The sequence below is a fragment of the Myotis daubentonii genome, chromosome 16, assembly GCF_963259705.1.
Source record: "Myotis daubentonii chromosome 16, mMyoDau2.1, whole genome shotgun sequence".
NCBI classification, from domain to species: domain Eukaryota; kingdom Metazoa; phylum Chordata; class Mammalia; order Chiroptera; family Vespertilionidae; genus Myotis; species Myotis daubentonii.
In genome coordinates, this window is record NC_081855.1 from 37,894,242 (window position 1) to 37,918,763 (window position 24,522).

Sequence of the window (24,522 nt, forward strand, 5' to 3'; positions counted from 1 at the left end):
CTTACCCGGGACTGCTGGTGCTTCTGGTAGAACTCAGTCATGTTAAAATCATCCAAATCGACCAGCAGGCCTTGCTTACACATCTCACAGGTCTTCACAGCGCCTAGATTCGCCCCTTAAATTAAAGAATTCTTTGTTATGTATGAGCCTGGGTCTTTCTGTGTTGACACGTTGGGTCTTTTGGTGTTGACATTTTGAGAGCCAACTTGTGTGTGTCATGAATTCAGAGTTTCAAGTGACCTTCTTTTAAAGTCGGTCATCTTCTTTAGAAAATGACCTTGAATCTGAGAATGGAAAAATTTCCTTTGCAATCACTTTCATTACTATGCAAGCTTCGTATAAGTGAAAGTCCCATGACTTTTAAATAACAGGTCTTGCTTTCAGTTTTAATATAAACATACTGGTTCATAAAATTGGATTTGCTACATGGAGGTTGAGAGTCTGTAACACAGGTGTTTGCAAAAAAAAAAAAAAAAAGTAAATATTGGGCCTATGTTTTTGCTATTTTGTGTGGGGTTTCTTTTCTTGCAGATCTAACACAGGTCCAAGTAAATAAATTGGTGGGGACCAAATGGATGGCGGAAGCTATCCCCAATCTGTGGCTTAAAATCTGCCTTAACTCCCACACAAGTGACTTCTCACCTGAGAAAAGTGAGGGAGCCGGGGGCCACGTGTGGGAACTAGCACAGCAGTATCCGGGGCCAGCACTTGAACCTGAGCTCAGAGTTGGGAAAAGAAATATGAGAAGGCTTCCTTTGTTGTTGTTTTTGTTTTTTTAAACATGTATTCTAGGATCAGCATTTTTCTCCACTTATCCTACTCCCAGTGCAAAAGTGGAAGACGCAGACCTGTGGCTGTTCTGTCTGGGCAAACAGTCTTCCAGACGTCTTTCCCTCAGTGTCGTTGCTGCATTGGGCTAATGACGTGCCAACGTTTATTTTATCCTTTAGAGCAAGCATGTCAAACTCAAAGGCTAACTGGCCAAATGAACGAGGGATGCGGCCCTCAGCCCGCAAGTTTGACATGCTTGCATTAGAGAATGCAGGACGAATTAGTTACTGCACTTACTTGGTAAAGATAAGGTTTGCTCAGTTTCGGAGCCCTATTTTTCCCCACCGAGGGTAAGGGGAAATAGTAAATAATAAAGAATTTCAAAGGACAAGGATGGACAGTAATCCCCTATCTGCATTTTGTTCACTCGATTTTTTTTTTTTAAAGCAACAGTCTGCAATGTTGCAGGCTACTGAATGTCTCATGTGTCTTCCAACCTAATCCTGCTCAACACACCCGACCAGCGTCGGCATTTACAAGCATTTAACAGGACTTCCGTCGTCTATTTCATGAGTAATTTCTTTTTCTGTGCTAGATGCATAATCAGCCTAAATTTCTAGTAAGAGAAAATATTGCATGGCAGAGTCATTACCAGCCGAAATCCACTCGTTTCTTTGCTCTTGGAGGGACTCAGTCCTCTGCCTAGACCACACGGAGATGCATTTAAGCCGTGTGGGCAGTGGCCCTAGGTTGCGTGTGCTCGGGCAGATTCGTTCATGGTGTAAGGGCCTCAGGGAGGAGACAGTGTGATCATCCCACGTGTTCACGTCTCTGATTAAATGGTGTTCTGTTCTAGTTAAGGGGGCACAGCCATACCCCCTGGGGACAGGGCAGAGCTCTTAGGTCTCCCAGGCTGCCTGGAAGGATGGCCATGGAGGAGGAGAAAGTAGGAGAGGCAGGAAAGAGGATCTGATTAGGGGGTAAAAAAAATGTTTTGGAGACGTGTGTCTGAAAGACATAGCAGCTATTTTCTCACTGAGTTGCTCTTTGCATTGGGCGTCTGTATTTTTTTGCTCAAGTGGCTCTCATTCCTAAAACCATGTTTGAAAGAACCCCCCCTTCTCTGCCAAGAAAACTACACTGACCTACTGATGTGGCTGTATTTAGATTATAACCTCCCCGGGGAGTTGGGGCTTCATGCCCAGTTACAAGATCTGATCGGCTAAAGACGGAGTTGACAAATCCAGCACATGGAAGGCTCCTTGTCTAATAAGGTTCTAGAAAATTCGGTCAGTGCTCTTTTCCTACCCCTACTGCAAAAAGGCAGCTCTGCTCTGTTTCTTTAGTGACCCCTCCCCCCCCATCCCCGCCTTAAATAAATGGAAGCAGAACTGTTTTGGCCAGGTGTCTACTGACTGGCATGGTGGCTGTGTGCTTGCTGAGGTTCAAGGCTGACCCATTTCTAGTTTCCGTCCTCCTGGGACCTCTGCTGAGGCCTGAAGCGGGGTCAGGATCAATAGCATAAGGTCCAGGATTCTGCTCTCAGACTTGAAAAAACAATTCCTTTTTCCCCTCCCATGATGTAAAGACAGCCTTGATTCCTGCTACTACCGGCCAGGGCTGTGAGCAGGAGCCTGGCTTGGCGGCCGCGTTTCCAAGTTCCTGCTCAGAGGAGGTGAGCGAGCTGTTGTCAAGGCTCTGAGTCCCACACTGCGGCGCCTCCTCTTACTCTGTGTCCTCGCACGTCCGCCGCTCGCTCTTCCTTCCCCACTTACCTGACGTTATTTTCACTTTCAGCCACTTTTTCAGGCAATCCTGGTGAACAAACTGCAGGCTTCCCACACAGCCGCAGGGCTCCAGGAGGGGGTTGGTGGGGGAACCCCCGGCTATCTGACAGATGCGACACAAGTCTCCCTCCTCCTCTGAGTCCTCCTCCAGGAGACTAAATGGAAAACAAGCCCTCGTGACCAAGGGTGCACACGTTTGCAGTTTCCACAAATACCAGTTCCCAGGGTGTGAATGGGGTTGGGGGGGGAGCAATCCCCCCACACTTGCCCGCAGGGCTCCCAGTTCCACCCCTGCTCCCTCTGACCCTCCTGAAGATTCTTCCAGCTGTGGTTGCTGATAATAGGCGCACGGATAGTTATACCAGGTGGTATACCAGGTGGCTCTGCAGTAGCTGATGCAGTGAGCTGACCAGGAGAACCAGCATGCTACCCTAAGTCTGGAGGCGTGGGAAAGGGCCACGGAGGGGAGCTGTGGGAAAGGCTGGGAACCCCTCTCCCTGCCGTGGCCACTGTGAGGAAGTCGGCTCTGTAGCTGTGGGAGAGTGCATGGGATCTGTGGTCAGGCTTGCCTCCGCAACTTGTGAGTTTGGTGACTTTGGACCCGTGACTTAAGCTTCCCAGGTCTCTGTTTCCTTGACGGTGATGCCAGGGTGATAATGATACACCTGCTACCTACGTCAAGGGTCATGGGCAGACTGGATGCAAGGATGATGGTGAACCTGTTCTGCAAACTGTAAAGTGCATCCAAAGTATTTGCACATAGAGGCCACTCAGTAGATGTTGTTTGGGATGAATGATGAACCAATAAATGTGGACATGAGCTCACCAATACCACGACACTTGCCAACAATTGATACCAGTATTCCAGAATCTGATGAGGATGGAATGAATAAAAATGTAAGCAAATATATTTGTGTCAAATGAATGGTGAATGAAAACTAGCTGGTTGATGCTCATGTAGGGAGGCCTTTGAGAAACACAATGCTATGTTGTTGTTGTTGTTGTTTAGAATTTCATGGGACCGGGGACTGTCTGGTCAAGGAAAGGAAACTACTAGAGACTAAAATCAAGAGGGAGGGAGAAACGGTCACTGCTCTGGGTGTAGAAGTGTATGCTTAGTTTCTTAAGAGAACTTTTTCCCTAAGAAAAGAAAGTTCAATAAAAAAAAGAACAGAATTTTAGTTTTCCATTATGGACACAAAAGAAAAAAGATATGTATACCATGTTTATCAAAGAAATGTTTATCACCAAGATGCCATGTCTCCCCATAATAATCTATAGATTCAATGCAATTCCAATGAAAACCCAGCAAGCTGATTCTTAACTATAGTCAAGGGCCTTTTAAGGAGCAAAGTAGAAAGGGAGGCTTTGTACCATATTATCAAAATTTATAATGGTACAGATTTTAAGATGATGTGATACTGGATCAGGGATCAACCAAAAGGACCAATAGGACAGAACAGAGAGTCCTGAAATGGAGTTTATACATTGATATGTATGCTACATGAGAGAGGTGGTCTGTAGGCCAGCAGGGAAAGATCCTGGGACAACTGGAATTCATAACATGTACCTCACACCACATATTAAACATCACTTTACAGTTAAGTCCCAAATCCATTTCATGTTGAGTTCTAAATTGCAAAGTAAAACTGTAGAGATTTTAGAAGAAAATAGGAAGAATTATGACCCCAGGTTTGGGAAAGATTCCTTAAGATAACAGGATACAAGTCACAATTCAAAAGAAGGTGGATACATTTGACCACGTTCAAATTGAGAATTTCTTTTCATTTAAAGGCATCAAAAAAGGGAAAAGACAAACTACCAATTGGGAAAATATATCTCTAAGATATAACTGCCAAACGATTAGACTAGTGGCCAGAATGTGTAAAGGACTTCTAAAATAAAATATTCTTTAAAAATGGGCAAAGACATACAGAAGAGGAAACACAATTGTCATTTAATATTCCAAAGAGCGCATAATATGCCTAGCCTCATTAATAGTTACGAAGGTGTAAATTAAAGCAACAATATCTTTTTGCTCCCATCAGATTGGCAAAAATTTGAAAGGACAATCAATACAAGTGCTGGCAAGGTGAGGCGATAAATTCACATTATTTAGTATGGTGAAAGGTTTGCCACCCGCAGCCCAGCAATTCCACTCCTAGATAAAATAATATCCCAGAGAACTCTTTTCATGTGCACCAAGAGATGCTTACGAGATTGTTCACACTGAGCTGTTTGCAGAAAATAGCAAAGAACTCAAGTGTCCACCGACAGGAGAATGGCCGGATTGTGGTGGTGTTCATATAATGGAATACTTTGTAATGGTAAAAGTGAACGCTTTAAAGCTAAATATATCATCAAGGATGCACCTCACTAATGATATAAGGGGAAAAAGCAAATTGTAGAAGAATATTACATTTCTCAGAATAGATATTAAAAAAATAATAATGGCATTTCTATAGAATTTAAAAATATGCACAATATATTGTTTAAGAGGACATATATTAATATGGTAAAACCATCAAGCAAAATAAATTCAATAACAACAAAGTAAAAAGCCAAGAATGATAAGTGCAATGCATGTATGATTTCCTCGGGGTGGAAGGGGTGGGACGGAGGGGCTGCGGGAGGGAGGTGAGACAAGGTGGGTGAGGGGCTCACCAGCTCCAGCAATGTTCTATTAGCTCGAAGGTGGACACAGGGATGTCTGGGTTTTGTTTTCTTTCTAATTCTCTGGAAGGTACATATGTTATATACTTATTTGTATGTATTAAAGTAACTAACCAAGGGAAACATCTTATTAATTTTTTTAAAAAATATATTTTATTGATTTTTTACAGAGAGGAAGGGAGAGAGATAGTTAGAAACATCGATGAGAGAGAAACATTGATCAGCTGCCTCCTGCACATCCCCCACTGGGGAATTGCCCGCAACCCAGCTACATGCCCTTGACCGGAATCGAGCCTGGGACCTTTCAGTCCGCAGGCCGACGCTCTATCCACTGAGCCAAACTGGTTTCAGCACGAGAAACATTTTAATGATCATAAAGTGCATTGAGAAATGGGCTTGAAACATTAAAGTAAGGTATATCTATATATATAAAAGGCTAAGTGACCGACCGTCTGTCCATCCGACCATCTAACCGACTGACCAGTTGGTACATATGACACACACTGGCAATTTAAAAATAAACATTAACTCGTGCATGCATGATACATATAAAGCTCTCGTTAGTGTCAATTGCACGTGTGTGTTTTGATCTGTCATTGTCGATTGTGAATTTGGTTGACACTTCTATTATAGAGAAAGGGTGAATAGTGATATTAAAATATTTCTGCTAATTAATTTTCTTTCAATGTGCATGAATCCATGCATTGGGCCACTAGTTATGAAATAAGAACCAATGTTTACTCAAAATTGCATTTATATGCAAAGATAAAAGACTTTAAACAGTTTTGACAGTGCTTATCGCTGAATTATAGTTATAGGTAATTTTTCTTTTAAGTTCATATTTCTAATAATTCTTAAAATGAATATTTTTGAAGTGAGAAAGGTATAAGATTTATTATATACAGAAAAAAGAGAGTGTCTGATAAAGTACACAAATAATAACTGTTTCATGCACTACCGTGCCTAGAAGTACGGTAGAAGTATTTTTAAAGAAAATTATTTTTAGTTCAAAGGCATCACTTTGGATGGTGGAGGTTGAGACTCCTGCCAAGGGGGTCTGAAGCTGTATTTCTGGGTAGCGGAGGATGGATGGGTGTGGGGCGTTTGGTCCTTAACCATGGGGCAGACTCCTGGTACCTTGTTTAAGAAAAGAAAAAGGTGCTACTAACTAGAAACTTGCTTCATTCCTGCAGTTGGATAAAAGACATCTAGGAGTATGTATGCATTCTATGTTCTATTTCTTTCTCCTTTTTTGTATGTCTAACTCATTACCATGGAATTTCCCACTTACAAATGAATATCAATAGGATAATTAGTGGCCCAAATTAGCTACACATAGAGGGCCAGAATTCTAAGAATTGATTTCCAGATCTGGGAGCCAAGATCAGGGCACAGTAACACCTAACATAAATGAAAAGGCAGCATCCTGACATGCTGCTTAATGACGGCTTTCAAATTATCAAACTTGATAGTCGTGAAATATCCAATATGAACTCTTAAGAAATAAAAGAGTAATTAAAAAAAAAAAAGATCTACTTCCTGCCCGGCTGGTGTGGCTAAGTGATTGAGCATGGACCTATGAGTTTGGAGGTCTTGATTAGATTCCCAGTCAGGGCACATGCCCGGGTTGTGGGCTTGATCCCTAGTGGGGGGCGTGCAGGAGGCAGCGGATCAGCAATCTCTCTCTCATCATTGATGTTTCTATCCCTTTCTCCCTCTCCCTTCCTCTCTGAAATTAATAAAAAAATTTTTTTAAAAAAATCTTCTCTCTCACGCATGAGAAAGAGCTCCTAGCCCTAGCTGGTTTGACTCAATAGATAGAGCGTCAGCCTACAGACTGAAGGGTCCCAGGTTCGATTCTGGTTAAGAGCATGTACCTTGGTTGCAGGCTCAATACCTGGCCTTGGTTGGGCATGTGTAGAAGGCAACCAATCGATGTGTGTCTTTCACATTGATGTTTCTCTCTCTGTGTCTCTCTCTGTCCCTTTCTCTCTCTAAAATCAATGGGAAAAATATCCTCAGGTGAGGATTAACAAAGAGAGGGACAGAGAGAGAGAGAGAGAGAGAGAGAGAGAGAGAGAGAGAGAGAGAGAGAGAGCCTAAAATGGAGGCAATGGTGCCTGGTCAGGTTTTGATTCCTGGTCAGGGCATATGCCCAGATCTCGGGCTCCATCCCCAGTAGGGGGAATGCAAGAGGTAGCGGTCAATGATTCTCTCTCATTGATGTTTCTCTCTCTCTTCCTTCCTCTCTGAAATAGTAAATTAAAAAAAACCCATACAAATAATAAATAAATAAATAAAATGGAAGCAGTGGTTACCCCAGAGCAGCCCTTCAGAGAACTGCAGTAACTATGGTAACCATTGGGGACCTGCCTTTTACTTTGGGAGATTCAAATTCTAAAACTGTTGGTTGGATTTGTGCGAAGTCCCATGAGGGAGAGCTGGTGAATTTTAAGTGCTGATGTTGGGGAGATAGCAATCCTTTCATAAAAAATTTTGTTTCCTAATTGCAGTAAGAAATGCTAGTCCTATGGAACAGTCAGAAATCCTTATATCTAGCAAACTTATCTTTCTTAAAATTGCAGTATTCGAGAGGGGTATAAAAACACATAGGGAATACTGAAGAAATTGAACTGGAACACCATACTTTCTTTTATAGCTGCATATATTTTAAGAGCAACAGAATAGATAACTTTCTCAGTATACGTAGTCATTAAAATGTCAAGGAAGGGCCTACGTATTATTTAAATTTCCATGACCCTCTAATAAAAGCACTGATTATTTCAGCAAAATGGAATAAAAAATATATGTATTTACATATAATCATGAAAATTCCTCACCTTTCTTGCAATTTCTTGAGTTTCTCTGGGTCTGCCTTTTTTTTAGTGGCTTCTTTTTCATCTATGAAACCAAAGACTGCCCTTCTGTCCCCATTACCACTTTGGTTTGAGAAATCAGACACTGCAAAGAAAGTAAATGGCATATTTTCTTGCAGGGACCCAGGCACAAGCAAGTGGCCTTGTAAGTTCATTCTTGATGGAAAGGAGCCGGAAGGCTCCGCCAGCGGCATGCTGCTTTGAGAATTTAGTAAGAGATCTTCTGTATGCACTGGAGCCCTCTGAGACTGACTTGTTAAAGGATTAGCTTCCGCTCCCCTGACACCAAATTCACGTGCACTGTTTACTGGAAAGTAACTGTGGTCTTCGGCTCTGGCGGATGGATTCCTGTTTCTAATTGGAGACAGTGGTTGACGAACATTAAACCTTGAGTTTCCCTCTGAGTCTGAACTGTGAACTAAAGTCGATGTCATTGATAAGTCTCCTGGAATGTCTTCTCTTGGGGCAGAATGCATTAATGATCCAGGAGTGTTATAAGATGAATTTATTGATGATCTTGGAGCTGTTGGTCTTCCAGGAACAAAATAATCAAGAGAAGTACTAGAACTATTTAAATGGGTTTGCCATTCTCTTTCATAATCATGGGTCCCAGGCCTGCCTTCTAGAGAAGCGGGGTCACTAAACACATTTTCAGCATTGAGATCATCATCTAGATTAGGTTTGAATTTGGTGTCCTGTGAACGAAAGGTCTTTTTCTCATTTTCACTGTCACCACTGTCTTCCTCTTTAGTAGACTCCCCATTAGGCAGCCTGGGGTCTTGGAACATCCTTTGCCCAACAGAAGGCTGCTCTCTCACTGGCTCCATTACATTGCTGATTCCTAGTGAGCCATGACTGGACCCATTCCTTACAGAATTAGCCCTGCAATTTTCAGGATTTTCTTTACAGTTTTTATTTTTGGCCTGAGTTCCAAGAAATTGACTTCTCTTATGATTGGAAGGAGAACGGGGTGAGTGCATACCGAGCAACAAAAGTTCTTCCTCTGCGTGGATTTCCTCTTCAGTGTCATCATCTTCATCTCCATGACTTAATGACAACATGGAATAAAAATCTTCATCTCTGAACCTAAATGGCACCCTTCTCGACCCTCCCATGGTGGTGGCGAAGAGTGGTGGCCCCAAGGTCTCACTCAGTACTCGAGGACTGTTCATTCCTGGGAAGGCGTGGGATAGGGCTGGATGTGGCTCATTCTGGGAAAGGGCACGTGGGTCCCCTTTTCTGGCTCTTTCAGAGGCATTCTTGCTCATCGCCAATGGCTGGGAGGATGGGACCAAGTTTCTTCTCTCTAGGATTGGCCTCTTCAGCTTACTGTCACTTGCCCACACTGGGCCTTCTCGTTGAACTGCGTCTGCATTGAGAAAAGACAAATTTATCATTTTACTATCGGTGCTCACGGATGAAAGACCTCTGCTACCAAGGGTGAGAGTCCCTGAGGCAACAAACAAGCTTAGAGGAGAAAAGACATGTGGTCAACATGGCGGGAGGGTATGAGACTTCTGCACCAGAGCTGGCTTCATTGCACGTCTCGTTTGTATGTTTGTGGAACTCAGGCTGGTTCTGGGGAACAGGGCTGACCTGGAGGGTAAACATCCTGTCTGCAGAAGCTTCGGGTAGACTGTCCAACCCCAAGCCAGTCAGGGCTGGTGATGGGTAAATCTCTCAAATGGTGGTTTTTATTCCAGTATTTGTTGGAAAGGAAAACCAACACTCCAGGAATGACTTCTACAAAAACCACCAGCGCTTTGTGATCTGAATTCATACAACACCCATTTATGACACTCCTGCTTCACACACAGCTCTACAAAATCTTAAGAAAAGTACAGTCTGCCTTGGCAGATTGGGAGGAAGGCTCTAGAAGCTGGTGCCCAATTAAATATATGATCTGTGATTACGTTTACTACTTAGTGCAAGTAAAAATCAATAATGCTCTCATTACCTCCTCTTTTTCACTAGCCCCTAGTCCAGCCGTGGGCAGACTACGGCCCGCGGGCTGGCGGCCGGCCCGTTTGAAATGAATAAAACTAAAAAAATAAAAGACTGTACCCTTTTATGTAATGATGTTTACTTTGAATTTATATTAGTTCACACAAACACTCCATCCATGCTTTTGTTCCGGCCCTCCGGTCCAGTTTAAGAACCCATTGTGGCCCTCGAGTCAAAAAGTTTGCCCACCCCTGCCCTCGTCAATTTGTAACCTCTGGCTATAAATACAATTTTACCCCCCAATGCCCTGGACCTGAAGTATGAGGAGACACAGAGAGAGGAGAGAGGAATTACTACTGATGGAATCATTGGTTAAAACTTGCCTTATAAAAATAATGACTAAGCCTACTTATTGAGAGCTTACTAGTACACTGAACAGGCCAGGCACCATGTTAACTGTGTCACATGTACATATTTAGGTTCACAATCCTATGAAACAGGTACTACAGTCATACCACATTATAACTGAGCGTACCAAGGCTTAGGGAGGTCACGTAACTTGCCCAAGATCATACTTCTAGTTGGTGATGGAGCGAAAATTTGAACTCAAGTCTGCCTGATACGCTGTTTGTCTTAAGATACATGGTTTGCATTATGCTTACGAAACTGGCTGGCCGGGCCAGCGTGGCTCTGTGGTTTGAGTGTTGACCTATGAACCAAGAGGTCACGGTTCCATTCCCTGTAAGGGCATATGCCCGGATTGTGGGCTCGATCCCCAGTGTGTGTGGGGGGGGGTGCAGGAGGCAGCCAATCAGTGATTCTCTCTCATCATTGATGTTTCTCTCCCTTTCCCTTCCTCTATGAAAGAAAAAAAGTATTTTTTTTAAAAAAAACAACTGGCTGGACTTCCAATTTCCTTGTGAAAATGAGCATCCATGCAACTCATTGTTGTCTGTGTGTGTTGTTGAGGGTTCTCTTATTTTTTTATTTTATTTTTTTAGCATCTTGATGTGCATAGGACACTGAAAATACTTCTGTGATCCCACTTACCTTCCCCTCCTGACTTTGGCCTTCCCGCTCAGCTCCCTGGCTGCTAGCCTGCAGCATCTGACAAGGCCCTGCTGTCCTTACCATTCGATTTCTAAAGCGGTTGGTTCACAGTGCATCGCGTAGAGTGGACGGGGCCCCATGCAATGGACGGGTTCACGAAGGGCGCGTGATAACAGCTCAGGCAGGGGAAATGCAAATCCTCTGAGCATGTCTGGCTCAGCCAAGGGCAAGTCAATACTGACTTGCTTTAATTGAAGCCTCCCAGGGGAGCACCAGCTCGAGCCTCTAACGTCCTAATGTTCCGTAAGCCTCCTTTATTGTGAGCTGCAGGGGACACTCAGCTACACAGTGCGAATCTTTACTCATCGGCTCTTCTAGAAATCATTTACGCTCTCCTACCAGGCCCCTCATGGGTTTCATAAGCCCCGCTAATAGACATATCAGCAAAGCCAGAATGCCCTGAGCATCTGGCTGTACCTGTGGGTGGGCAGCTGGTGTGCCCACCCAGACTGGGCTGAGTGCCGGAACCGGAATCTTTTGGCCGCCCCTGAACACTCAGAACCTGCTGTAGGGCAGGCGCTGCCCCCTGTGCCCAGAGCCAATTTGGTCCAGGCTTTGGGAGACACCTAACGGGCAAAAGAATCAGCTGGGGCAGCTTCTGCAAAACAGAAACTGGAAAGTCAACAGGAGCCATAAGCTTATTTCCTGGAAGCCACCAGCTGTCACCTGGCGACAGTGGCCTCTGGGGCAGGAGGAGTCACAGGCTAAGTGCTGCTGCAGCTCTTGTGGATGCGAAACACCCCAGGAAACGCATCTCCACCCTTCCTCGTCACACAACTGCCTTCCTCTAGAACTTCCATCAGCGCCTCCCGTGTGTGTGTGTGTGTGTGTGTGTGTGTGTGTGTGTGTCCCCTAAAGGTGGCAGACTGTGCATCTCATATTGATGCTATTTTAACCCTATTTCTTGCGTCTATCAAGTAGGGAGCAGATTTCATAGTTCAAGGCCTGGGGATCAACACCGGTGTGGAACGCCAGGGATATGCTATTCATAGAGCAGCCCCACAGACGCTGCTGGGCCTCTCTGAGGCCCTGCATGGGCTCCAGCAGTGGATGGAGTGCCTGCCATGTCCAGGAGTTCAACCAAACGCCACTGAATGTTCTAGGTGCAATGAGAAGAAACCAGAAACGGCATCCATCTGCCCTAAGACTGACTTCGGTCTAGACTTCTTCATGTGCTTGGCCAATAGCTTCCTACATTCTGACAGCCATGTAATTTTAACCGTTTCCCTCTGGTTATAAAAGTAGTCGAGATTCACGGTAGAAAATGTGGAACATACAGAAGAGGAAGGAGAAATAAAAGCCACCCAAATTCTAAAACTCACATGGCATTGCTACTGCCTGGAGTTCGGGGATAGATCACAAACGCAAGATCCCCGGGCTGGCCCTGGCCGGTGTGACTCAGTTGGTTGAGCATTGTCCCATACACCAAAAGGTCATCGGTTTGATTCCCAGCAAGGCACCAAAAAAGATCCCTGGGCTGTTTTCATCTTGCAATTGTGTGTTGGCTTAGCATTTGAACCCCAATAGGTGGAGCATGTATGTGCTGGCTGACCCCTGGCCCCGCCCACAGCCCTTGCTATGTATTTCCCCTGCCATACCCACCTATTCATGGAGGCATCTAGGACTCTCTTACCTAGAAATATTGTTTTAAAAAAATAAAATCGGGATATTTGGCTATGTGCAACTTTATGTCCTTCTTTCCTTCCCTACAACTGTTATTGTGAGCATTATCTCCTGCCATCAATTTTAAGAACAGGATCTTAATTCTGATATAAGGGTACATTATATAAATGTATTACAATTTAAATTTGTTTAACTCTTCTCCTATCTTTGGGTATATAGATTGTTTCGAGGTTTTTGCTACCATATATTACACCATGATAAATGTCCTTGCCCATGCATCTTTGACTATCTGTCGTAGATTCTTAGAATAGATTAATAGGGAATGGAATTGCAAGATCAAAAGGTACAAATTTCTACCTTTTGACACATTGCTAAATTCCAATTTGTACCAAGTTACCCTACAGGCGGGATATGAAAGCATCTCTCACAGCCGTGTTACAAGGCTTGGCACAGCATCTGACACAATAGTGCCCAGGAAGTTAGTTATTAGTGTCATTATCAAGTATTGAGTATTATTTTAAAAACCTTAATTTGGTAGGCCAAATTTTTCTCATGTGAACTTATATTTATCACTTAGGGAGGTTGAACTTTTTACCCCTAAATGTTTATCAGCTACCTATTTCTTCTGTGAAATTATCTGCTATGCCTCTTCACTGTTTTTCTATTAGGTATTCATATTGTTGGTGTGTGTGTGTGTGTGTGTGTGTGTGTGTTTTATTGATTTGTAAGAGCTTTCTATATACTACCTCTCGGATACAATTCAAACATCTGGCTCCTACTCCAATTTATGCAACTCACTTTAGAATATGGAAAAAAGAACTAAAGAGAGATTACTGAGGAAATAATTGGGGGAAGATAAGGAGCCCTGGGTATAAGACAAAATTGGGACAAATTCTCAATGAATCTCTCAGGATAATGGAAGTTGTCTTTTGGGTGCAGGTGGAGGATTGTATGAACCTCATGGGTCTAGGAATGTTTCACGCATGGGGAGCTTCACTTTTTAAATAATATTCGGGAGTTCATCAAGGGCTATTGGGGAGGTGGCTGGAGAGAAACCAACGATAGTTCACTGCCCACTATAGTCACGTGCTGGTCAGTACATGGTTTCCTTGAGTTGTAGCAATGTAATGAGATAGATTTCATTATCCTTATTTTAAAGGGAACAGTAGCCCAGAGTGACTGACCATCTAGGGCTCCACCTCCAAGAGGAGGAAGTGCTGGCATTAGTAGCGAGCTCTGCCCTGCCAGAGCATCAGTTCCCTGGGTCCTGTGGGTGTCTGGTTGCTACCGGCTCGCATATGCTCTAATCTCAGGCCGTCCAAACACTATCATGTTCTATATTTACACATGTCTTCCACAGTCTGTGTCATATTTTAAAGTAAAGGCCACAGTATTCAGTGGGTGTTGAGGAAGTGAGATGCCCAGTGGTTTCCCCACGGGGAAGGGCAGGGCCACGGCAGGGCTGGCTGTCAGGTGGGGCTTTCCTTGAGTCCTCAGGTCCTGTCCTTCTGCCACCACCAGAGAGGGTGACGTGGTTAGCAGAGCAGCATGGCTTGGGCCTTAGCACGAATGCGCAGGCAGGACTGAAAGAGGTGGTGTCTACCAAGCCAGCATTTTGCAATGAAGCATACATTCATTTTGATGTTATTTCGTACAGTAAGATCTTGACACCTTGGTTCAGAGGGGAAAAGATCTCTGTGGGAGGTGAGCAGTCTGCCACCCACAGACACTCCTGGGGGCGGGGGGAACTGAGGGCAAGTGACATTCCTCCACCCTCCCGCCTCGTCTCTCCCCTGAACCCAACACCCAACAACTCAAATGCCCCCTCTGGAAGCCTAATGCGGGCATCCACTCAAAACATGCACAGTCACGCTTGTGGAGGGATGGCAGAGAAAAATAATAAACTCCCCCGCCCTGCTTCCCCCCACTGACCTCCCTTGGAGAAGGCAACTAGGGTCAATGGTTTGTTTTTAAAACCTTGTGTTTCATTGTAAGGTAACTCTCCTTTACATAAAAGTACAAATGTCTAAAAACCCGACAGAATTCATCAGATAACAGTACAAGTCACTTCTCTCTGAGGACGAAGACGCGTGAGCCACGGGTCCTTACCTGCTCCCCAGAGAGCCGGCGCCTTCCCCGGCAGCTGTGATTTCTGTCTGCTCCTGTCGCCAGCCCCTCTTGGGCTATGCATGTCTGGGCTGACCGTCATTCTCCCCAGGTTTGGCCTCCTCTTCCGTGACAAAATCTGTGGTGGCGGGGCTGCTGAAAGGTGCAAATGAATTTTCCATAATGAATATTTTACAGGGAAATATGTTCTGTATAAAGAATGCTCATAGGGCCCTAGCCGGTTTGGCTCCCTGGATAGAGCATTGGCCCGCGGACCGAAGGGTCTCGGGTTCCATTCCGATCAAGGGCATGTACCTCGGTGGCAGGCTCAATCCCCGTGTGGGAGGCAACCAATCGATGTGTCTCTCACTGTCTCTCCTCCTTCCTTCCACTCTGTCTAAAAATGAAAGGGAAAAAAAATCCTCATGAAGAAAAGAAAGAATGCTCACAGGTCCTGCAACAGGGAAGGCAGTTAAGAGAACGGAGCCAGGAGATCAGAGGAGAAGCCTGGTCACACAGCCTTGTAGCCACATGGGCTTGGGCCAATCACTTCTCGAAGCCCTAGTTTCCCCACCTGTTCCATGGAAATAATAATACCTACTTCCCTGGCTGTTTTCACCATGAGTGCGTACTGGTGACACCTGTAATGTCTTTTCTTTTGATAAGAAGTCTCTAGCTTCCAGTTCAGTGATGTTGGGATGGGCCTGTTGCTAACACCGTCAAGAGCCTTGCACAGTCGGGACAAAGAAAGGCCCTGCTCCTTCTGTGCCATCCAAGTCTGAATCCCAGCCTTTTGGTACCTGCATGTCCATACCCCCAGACTGTTTATTGGCAGCTAACCTGGCCTTCCAGAAGGACCCCGAGCATCTGGGGACCATATACCCTTTTTCTTGCCTTTGTGGTCCCCACCACTGTGCTGGGATGATACACTCACAGGAAGACAATAGCTGGAGTATTTACATGGACTGAATTGCCCAATGAATATACTTAAAAATATACATATTTATTTTATTGATTTTAGAGAGAAAGGGAGAGGGAGAGGGAACAAGAACTAGAAACATCAATGATGAGAATCATTGATTGGCTGCCTCCTGCATGTCCCACACTGGAGATCGAGCTCGCAACCGAGGCATGTGCCCTGACCAGGAATTGAACTGTGACCTCCTGGTTCATAGGTCAACGCTCAACGGCTGAGCCACGCCAACTGGGCACAAATATACATTTTTAAATTCACATCTTTTTTTTTTTTAAATATATTTTATTGATTTTTTACAGAGAGGAAGGGAGAGAGATAGAGAGTTAGAAACATCGATGAGAGAGAAACATCGACCAGCTGCCTCCTGCACATCCCCCACTGGGGATGTGCCCGCAACCCAGGTACATGCCCTTGACTGGAATTGAACCTGGGACCTTTCAGTCCGCAGGCCGACGCTCTATCCACTGAGCCAAACCGGTTTCGGCTTAAATTCACATCTTGAACTTGGTTCCTAATTGGTATAAATAATCTCATGTTCCTTCTTCATCACTATTAAGCGTTAGTGCATGTGAGTTTGGGAGTCTCGGTATTTTCCATGCATATCTACAAGTTCTTGAGTTCACAAGTAGTTAAAATCATGAGTATCTGGACTATTTCCTTCCAAGAGAATTTTCCTGGCTCATCCCCTTTTGGACAGTTCAGAAATTTCATAAATAGCCGTAGCCAGTAGGCAACAGGGGTGAAGCTGGGAAGGGTCCCCCAGCGTGTGCAAGAGAGCAGCCTTTTTTTGGCACGTGAGGACAACTGGATTTATGTTCCAGTGTAAGTTGTGGTTGCGTGAATACTTTTCATTCAGAGTCAGGAAAGGAATGAAGTTCTTGGCAGCCCACGAAGCCTAGTTTAACACAATGGTTGGAGACTACCTACTCCTCCTGACGGGCCCCAGGAGGGGAAGGCAGTGGGTTCTGCGCCCCAACACAGAGAGGACTATGTTCCACAGGGAAGCTACAGAGGGAAGCTTAGAGCAAGTTGGCAGAGCTCAGAGAGGCCGAGGGCATGACCAGAAAGGAGAGAATTCTCCAGAAAATGAGAATATATTCTTTGGAGGGTAGAGAGTGGTGACCCGACACAATGTCACTGACCAAGAGGAGAGTGAGAGGAGGAGGGTGACAGAGAGGGATCAAGGGCTTTCCAGGAAGGGACCCAGCACAGAAAATGGGGGAGGCACTTTCTCTGCACCTCGAGTTGCTTTCCTCCAGTCCGGAGGCTTCTCTTCGAGGGTGCCTCCCTCCCCAGCTCTCAGAAGTCAACAACTGCTCCTACCTCTCACCGATGGACAGGGTTCGAGGAAGCAGTGGGATTCTTATTTACTGAGGAAGAAACAGAGGGAGGACCAGGGAAGGGGCAGGCTTGTGGCTCAGGCCAACTCCAGTGCGTATCTGGGTCATGGCCCAAAGGTCCTGGGCACAAGCATCTACTTTGATTTCCAGCAGGAATCCCAGCAGAATATTCAGATTACCTTCTCAGCCCAGGCAGCAGTACATCGCAATTCCCCAGCCTCCCCCGCCCCCCCGCCCCCCGCACTCCTCCGCTCCACCCCATCCACATCCCCTCACACTCTCAGAGGGAATGATCCTCTCTCTCAGAGGGCCTGCCAGCCAGCACTGGTCCTTCAAGGTCTGTTTCCAATTTTACGTCCACCGAGTCTGCTCAGACTCTGCTTTGCCGAGAACTTACAGGCTTCTATGGCCCTTAGCATATAAATATTCTAAAATTGCCTGATGCGTGTGCCTTCTCCTTCCAGCTGGACTGTAAGGTCATCAAGGACGGAGCCCCTGTCTTTAGCTGGCTGGTGTGTTGCCACCCAACCTTCCACCTTGCAGGACAAATAAAACTCGCCTGGTATGATTTGCATGGCTGGAGAAGATGCATCCAACTGAAACTATGGTGATTTCCAAAAGTAGAACCATTTTTTTTTTCTTGTGCAAAACACCCAAGATGGCTTAAGGTAATAGGTCATTTTATTTTCTTATTCAAAAAAAGTGCCTTCTTCAAAGCCTCCGTTCTTTTAAATGATTTCCATTACCACGTCTCCTCTAATCAAGTTTTCAGCAAACTAAAGTAATAAAGCTGAACGTCCAGAGACTGTTTCACCAGGTCTGGCAGCGAAGAAATCACCACGGGTAGTTCAGGCAGGATCCTGCCTGAGGTCCGTGATTTCAGCCTCAGTATCTGCAGCTGTATAATGGGAATATGCCTATCTCGTTGAGTTAGCAATAATGTATGTAAATGGTCCAACTTGGTGTCTGGTGCGTATGAGCTTCTAAAAATGGTAGCTGCTGCTGCTTCTATAAATAGTGATAATAATTGGAAATCTGAAGTCACTCCCAGGAGAGAACTGAATTGGACCAGAAACTTATTGTCATGCAGGCTCCATAGGCTGAGAATAACTTATTCAGTAACCTTCATTCCTGACTCTCCCTCAATCCTTTTACAAAATCCAAAAGGCAAATAGCAACTCTTTTTTTATTATTATTATAATTTGTTCAACAAATACCTGTGTGTCTTTGCTATGCAATAATTTGAGGGTTCACAAAGATGAGGAAGACATTTTGGTCATGACCTTAAAGATTATAATCTAATTTGGCTGCACTGCTGACTTCTTCCCTGTGGAGCCGTTTAGGTTCTATGGAAAGCAAACTCTTGTGAAATATTCCTTCTCCGGATGCAACTGCAGTCGTAAATGAGGTGACCCAGATTGCATAGGTGTTTATGTACCTGGACTCCAGTTCTTACCACCCCACCTACTCCCCAAAGTGAACCAAAAGTCAGCCCTCTGGGGCCTTTCTAGGGATTTTGCTCAATGTGGCACGATACATATAGTCACCTGAGGAAGACCAAGTAACATTTACACAGGAAGATAAAATACAGCTCCCTCTGCAGGTGGTAGGCCCTTGGCCTTACAGAGAAGGGAGGGGATTGGGTTCAGGAGCTCCGTCACCAGGCAACTCGACCTCCTGAAGTTGGTCAGTGAACACTAGGAAGACGGCGATGTGCTTTGGACAATGTAAAACCCATACTTTGTGTGGGGATCTGAGCAAGGTGACGCCTCCAGTAGCAAAGAAACCCAGCAGCAGTTGAGATAAAGGTGTCTGGCCTCAGTTCTCTTGACAATGTAGTTGTTGACTGAATAGTTCTTCTTTGGACCAGGAAAGGAAACAAAGGTAGAAATCTCCTATTTATACAAGTTCCTGATGACTGGGAGTCAGGCCCATTGCACCTAAAAATTGCTCAGTGCCTCACATCACTTGCCATAGTACAGTTCTTTTTAAAAACACTTTTAAAAAATGTTTTTATTGATTTCAGAGAGAGGAAGGGGAGGAGGATAGAAACATCAATGACGAGAGAGAAATTACTGATCCGCTGCCTCCTGCACGCCCCCTCCTGGGGATCGAGCCTGCAACCCGGGCATGTGCCCTTGACTGGAATCGGTCTGTGACCTCCTGGTTCATGGGTCACCTGAGCCACACTGGCTGGGCCCTAATAAAGTTCTTGGTAGACAAAGTTGAAAAGAATGAGAAACCAAACAATACAATTCCTGAACCTTGACCCCTCGCCCTTTCTACCTTGACTCAGATGCCCGGTGCCTAGGAGGTGCCAAGATTCTGTCCAAAAGATGCCTTTTAAAACCATCTTATTGCTTCCTTTAGTTGGTGGGAAGAATTACAGCACATTACCAGTGCTGGTGTTGCCTAGTGTAATAGGCCACTTTCTGTACAGTCACAAATAACAGGCCGAATCTATCTGAGTGGCTGGAAATGTGTGTTGTCTCACGTACCCAGAGGAGATCTTCATTAAAGCCTAATTATGGACCATAAATATGTTTTATTTTGGAACCCAGGAGGTGAGATTTTTGATTTGGGAAAATGCAGTGCCTAATAAGTAGGCAGAAAAGGGAATGTAAACAGCGACTGAGCCCTTTAATTGGTCCCTCCTCAGTGTGGTGCGAAGGGATTTTCAGTTCCAGCGTGTGTTTTCCCAAGGCCCTGGCCCGGGTGCCTCTCCCAGGGCCGCCCAGCATGCGCACATGCACACAGCCCGGGGGCTGATCAGCCGCAAGAGCCCGTCGGCTTTCTGGTGGCAACATTCTGGAAGGTGCCAGACACAGGAGTGAAGAAATCAAATGAGCCTTGAGAGGTGATGGGATTTTATTGGTGGTTCACTCCTTAGCGCTAGAGGAGGGTTGAAGTGGCAGCCGCTGTCTCCTCTTCCTGCTCCTCCCCTGCACACAACCTCCTGGGTTTGGTTGGTCTTGGCATGGCCCTCTGGGCCCCCTCCCGTCCACCTGCCTTCTGGGAGCTGATGTCCCCCTCTCCCCGACTCCACTGTGCTGTGTGCCTTGCCCAGGGCCACTTACCACAGGAGGTAAATTTTACTGGGCCTCCTGGGGCCCGGCAGGCACAGCACAGGGGTCTCTAATGGGGCCGGGGAGGAGATTGGGAAATAGCACAGGGTCGCTGGCGACGGGGGCACAGGGCTCGGGGAGGCCAGGGCGCTCACAGAGGAGGGTAAGGATACTGGAGGGAGGTGGGGGGAAGGGCCCTGGGCCACCGGGGAGGCAGGTGGCACGAGCGGCAGGAGGAGGCAGCAGTAATTGGTATTGGGCCGCAGGACAGGGGAGAAAGCAAAGAGGGAGCAGTAAGGGGAATATTCAACACAGAACAGGGGGTGCTCTCTGCTGTCACCTGCACAAAAGAAAAAGAGCAGTCAGGAAGCAGCACTCATGGCGGGAAAGGACATTAAAAAGGTCTGGAAATGAATCAAAACTCAAAAATTGTTTTGGGGGGAGGGGGACCTCTCCAGGGGTCGTGGGGCAGGAGGCACCTAGCTGGGACGGCAAGGTCACTGAAGAGTCTACCAGAAACTTGTCATCGACCATCACACCTTGTCCCAGCCAACAGTCTCTGGCATCCCTGACAGATGCTGGAAAGTTCTTCCCCCACTAAGTTCCCGTGTGGAAGCTCTCGGTCCCTTGCAGCTCCCACAGGCCGTCTAATGAGCTGTTCCGGCAGCAGCATATGGTGGCCGGCAGGGTCTCACTTAGGTAAGGCTCTCCCCCTCAGCCCTCCAGCTGCCCCCGGTCGGAGGTGGTGGCCATGCCTTCACCTGGCCTTTCTGCGGCAGAGGGGATGCTTGGGGAGAGAGAGAGAGAAGCCGAGAGACCCTGGTGGGGTCAAGGGAAGGGAGAGGGGCTGAGGGGGGAAAGCAGGTGGACAAGGGAGGAGTCCAAGTGAAGTGAATGATTTGTTCGCTAACTTCACACTCAATCTGCCAACCTTGCTGAAGGCAGAATGGGGGCACCTGGAGGAGCAGTCACGATCAGAGAGACCCCCTCGGGCATGACAAATCTCTCAGCTCCGCCACTCACCAGCTGGGTCACCTTGGCTCAACTGCTTACCTGCCTGAAACCTGTTTCCTCATCTGCAAAATGAGACGGGTGTGCTCTCTAGCCTTGCTCCTCCAAGGGTGGCCCCTGGACATCATCTGGGAGCTTCTGAGCCCATCCAAACCTACTGACTCAGAACCTGCAGTTTGTCAAGGTCGCGGGTGTTTCTTGTGAACTTTAAAGCTTGAGAAGCCAGGCCCTGGGATAGGTGCCCAGACCTCTCTGAGGAGAATCAGCTGTAGCGCTTGTTAAAAGCCCAGTTTTGCAGGCCCCCTTTCTGGAGGTTCTGACGCTCTGGGTCAGGGATGGGGACCAGGAGCGAGTATCTTAATTAGGTACCTCCCTGGTGATTCTTAACATCGAGAAGTTTAGGAGATGCTACAGCTAAAATCAGTTCCAGCTCTAAAATGCCATCATTGTAACCACCCCAGTTGAAAACCATCAAAAGGCATGCCTTGTTTTCCTGGGCTTTTCTCCATTGCGCTTCACAGGTGTTGTGTGTTTTTTACAAATGAAAGGCAAGACCCTCCACCAGCAAAAACATCAGGACTCGCTGCATTGTGACAGTCGCTTTATTCTGGGGTCTGGACCTGAACCCGCAATATCTCAGAGGTGGGCCTGGCCCTGGAAGGCAGGGGTCTCGTCCCGAGTTACTTGAATCCTCTGCAGCACCTGACGCTGTGATCCACGCCCTCCTTCCAAACGCCTCTCTTGGCTCCTGCAGCGAGTGGTTCCGACTTCTCAGATCATTTCTCCGGAGTTGTCTGAATTCACGCATTTTCCCCGTAACTGTTCTTAGCCCTCAGGGTTTCTTCATCTTCTCTCTTCTCACTCCATCCACTCTCACGGGGAGACACTCGTGGTTTCAGCCGCCTCTTGCTCACGGTAGGCCCTTGGATTCCTCCTGGCAGCCGGGATCTGTGCTGAGCTGCAGACCTGGGTACCTGGGGGCTTCCTGGCATTTCCTCCTGGCCCTCCTGCCTGGCCCCCCAAGGCAGCACCCACAGAAGGGGGCCCGCCCTCTTCTCACTTTCTCAGCCTTGGCGAAGGCAACCACCGCTGGCCTAGTTTTCTGGGCCTGGACTCCAAGTTTTCTTTGATTCTTTCTTTTTTCTCATGTCCACACCCAAGAGTCACCAAGTTCCATCAGGTTTACTTCCTTCAACTTCCCTCAAGCCCGGGCCCTCCTCCCTATCCCCTCGGCGTCTGCTCCTGGCCAAGCCCTTCTCCTTTCTCTCCGGGTCCACTGCAGCTACTGCTTCTCTGGTCTCGGCCTGTGCCTGGCTGTCCTCACCTTCCCAGCCAGTCCCCTTTCCGTGCTACAGCCAGACTCAGCTTTAAAAAATGCCAGTCTGCTCGCATCACTTCCTGCCCGGCCTCTGTCCACGACTGATGCTCTATCGCCTTCAGCATGACATTCAAGGCCCTTGGGCACCTGGTCCTTGCCTTCCTGTAGGGTGTCAGCTTTATACCCTACACATCCTAATCGGTAGCCTGACCCTACACCAGAGCTTCCCAAGCTCCAGTATGCAGAGGGCTTGTTAAAGGCAGGTCTGACTCAGCAAGTCTGGGTTGGGACACGAGGGTCGGTATTTCTGACAGGCTCTCGGGTGATGCCTCCTAGTCTGGGGACACTTGGAGACACGAGGCCCCAGCTGATTGGTAGTTCCTTGATGCCTGTCTGTCCGCCTCTCTCTTCCCCTCTTCTTTGCTCTCTCCCTTCCGTGTCTTCGCACACACAGTATATCCTGCTGGCACATCTTTCTTGCCTTGCGCCCCTGGCTAGCCCCCCCTCCCCCCATCCTTCAGGGCTCTCAGCCCACTCAACGCTCTTAGAACTGACCCGCGAGGCTGTGAGCCCTGGAGGGCAGGCCCTGTGTGTTTAATTTCTGTATCTCCGGCACCCATGCAGTGGCTGGCAGGTAAGCATGCAGTGAATGAATGAAGTGAATGGATGAGCGATGGGCGAGAAAACCAGTGCACCCTGGCATCATATAGCTGGGGACCGTGGGGGCAGTTGAATGTATTTGCTAGCATCCCATAGGGACTGGAGAAATGGATGTCTTCATTGATAATCAAATAATGAAAAGGTTTTGTAATCAAGTTATAGTCTCTCTTACATCTCAAACTACAATTTCTCTTATGAAGAGGCTAACCTGAGAGCAGCATATGGTGTTGGGCAGGCTTCATAAGCAGAGGGGCCGTTGGGAATTAACCTTCACCCAAGGCCTAGTCCAGGGGTCCTCAAACTATGGCCCGCGGGCCACATGCCAATACAAATATTGTATTTGTTCCCGTTTTGTTTTTTTACTTCAAAATAAGATATGTGCAGTGTGCATAGGAATTTGTTCATAGCTTTTTTTTTTAAACTATAGTCCGGCCCTCCAACGGTCTGAGGGACAGTGAACTGGCCCCCTGTTTAAAAAGTTTGAGGACCCTAGTCTATACCCAGGATTTTAGTCCTCCTGTCTACCTGGTGAGGCAGGTAATAACTCCGTTTTGCTGATGAGGAAACTGAGTTTGGAGAAGTTGCCAGTTCACATTTACAGGCTATAAAGTGGTGGACTAGGATTCTGAGCCAGGACTTCAAATTCTGCTCTGTGACACCCCTGAGCCCCTCTGTCTTGGAAGCATCACCATAAAAGGGCTGAGAATGATGATGATCTGTGTAAAAATGGCAGCATTCACTGCTGTTGGTTGTTTTCTAACTTGGGCAGGTAACTTGGAACGTTGTTGGACAGCCCGGCCATCATGGCTCAGTGGTTGAGCGTCGACCTATGAACAAAGAGGCCACGGTCCGATTCCGGTCAGGGCACATGCCTGGGTTTCAGGCTCAATCCCCAGTGGGGGGTGTGCAGGAGGCAGCAGATCATTCTCTCTCATCATTGATGTTTCTATCCCTCTCCCTCTCCCTTCTTCTCTGAAAATCAATATAAATATATACATATATACATTTTTTTTTTTTAAAAAGAAAGTTGTTGGACACCAGCAGACTCGCCTGGAAACCCATTAGCCTTGACCTTTCAGGGAAAATCTTCAGGATTTATTTGCAAGGTAGGTTATGAAGGCTTGGAATTTGCCTCAAATTTCTCTCCCAAGCTCCTCTTCAAATAGATATTCCCCAATTCAAAAGAGACCACGGTAATTTTAGATGTTTATCTTCATAGACTGAATTCCCTGGTTTTTCTTAGTTTTACCAGAACACATCTT

The 24,522-nt window shown here is 46.5% G+C and overlaps 1 protein-coding gene across 1 annotated transcript in view; it reads right to left on the reverse strand.

The window, feature by feature from the left end:
• Positions 1-24,522, reverse strand: part of MARCHF10 (membrane associated ring-CH-type finger 10) — an 83,591-nt gene that overhangs the window by 19,095 nt on the left and 39,974 nt on the right. Inside the window, exons 5-8 of the mRNA XM_059669898.1 lie at positions 14,894-15,046; positions 8,072-9,476; positions 2,547-2,713; positions 6-115 (exon numbers count right to left, since the gene is read on the reverse strand). Of these exons, the coding sequence (XP_059525881.1) occupies positions 6-115; positions 2,547-2,713; positions 8,072-9,476; positions 14,894-15,046 (1,835 nt within the window). The remainder of the gene's footprint in view (positions 1-5; positions 116-2,546; positions 2,714-8,071; positions 9,477-14,893; positions 15,047-24,522) is intronic.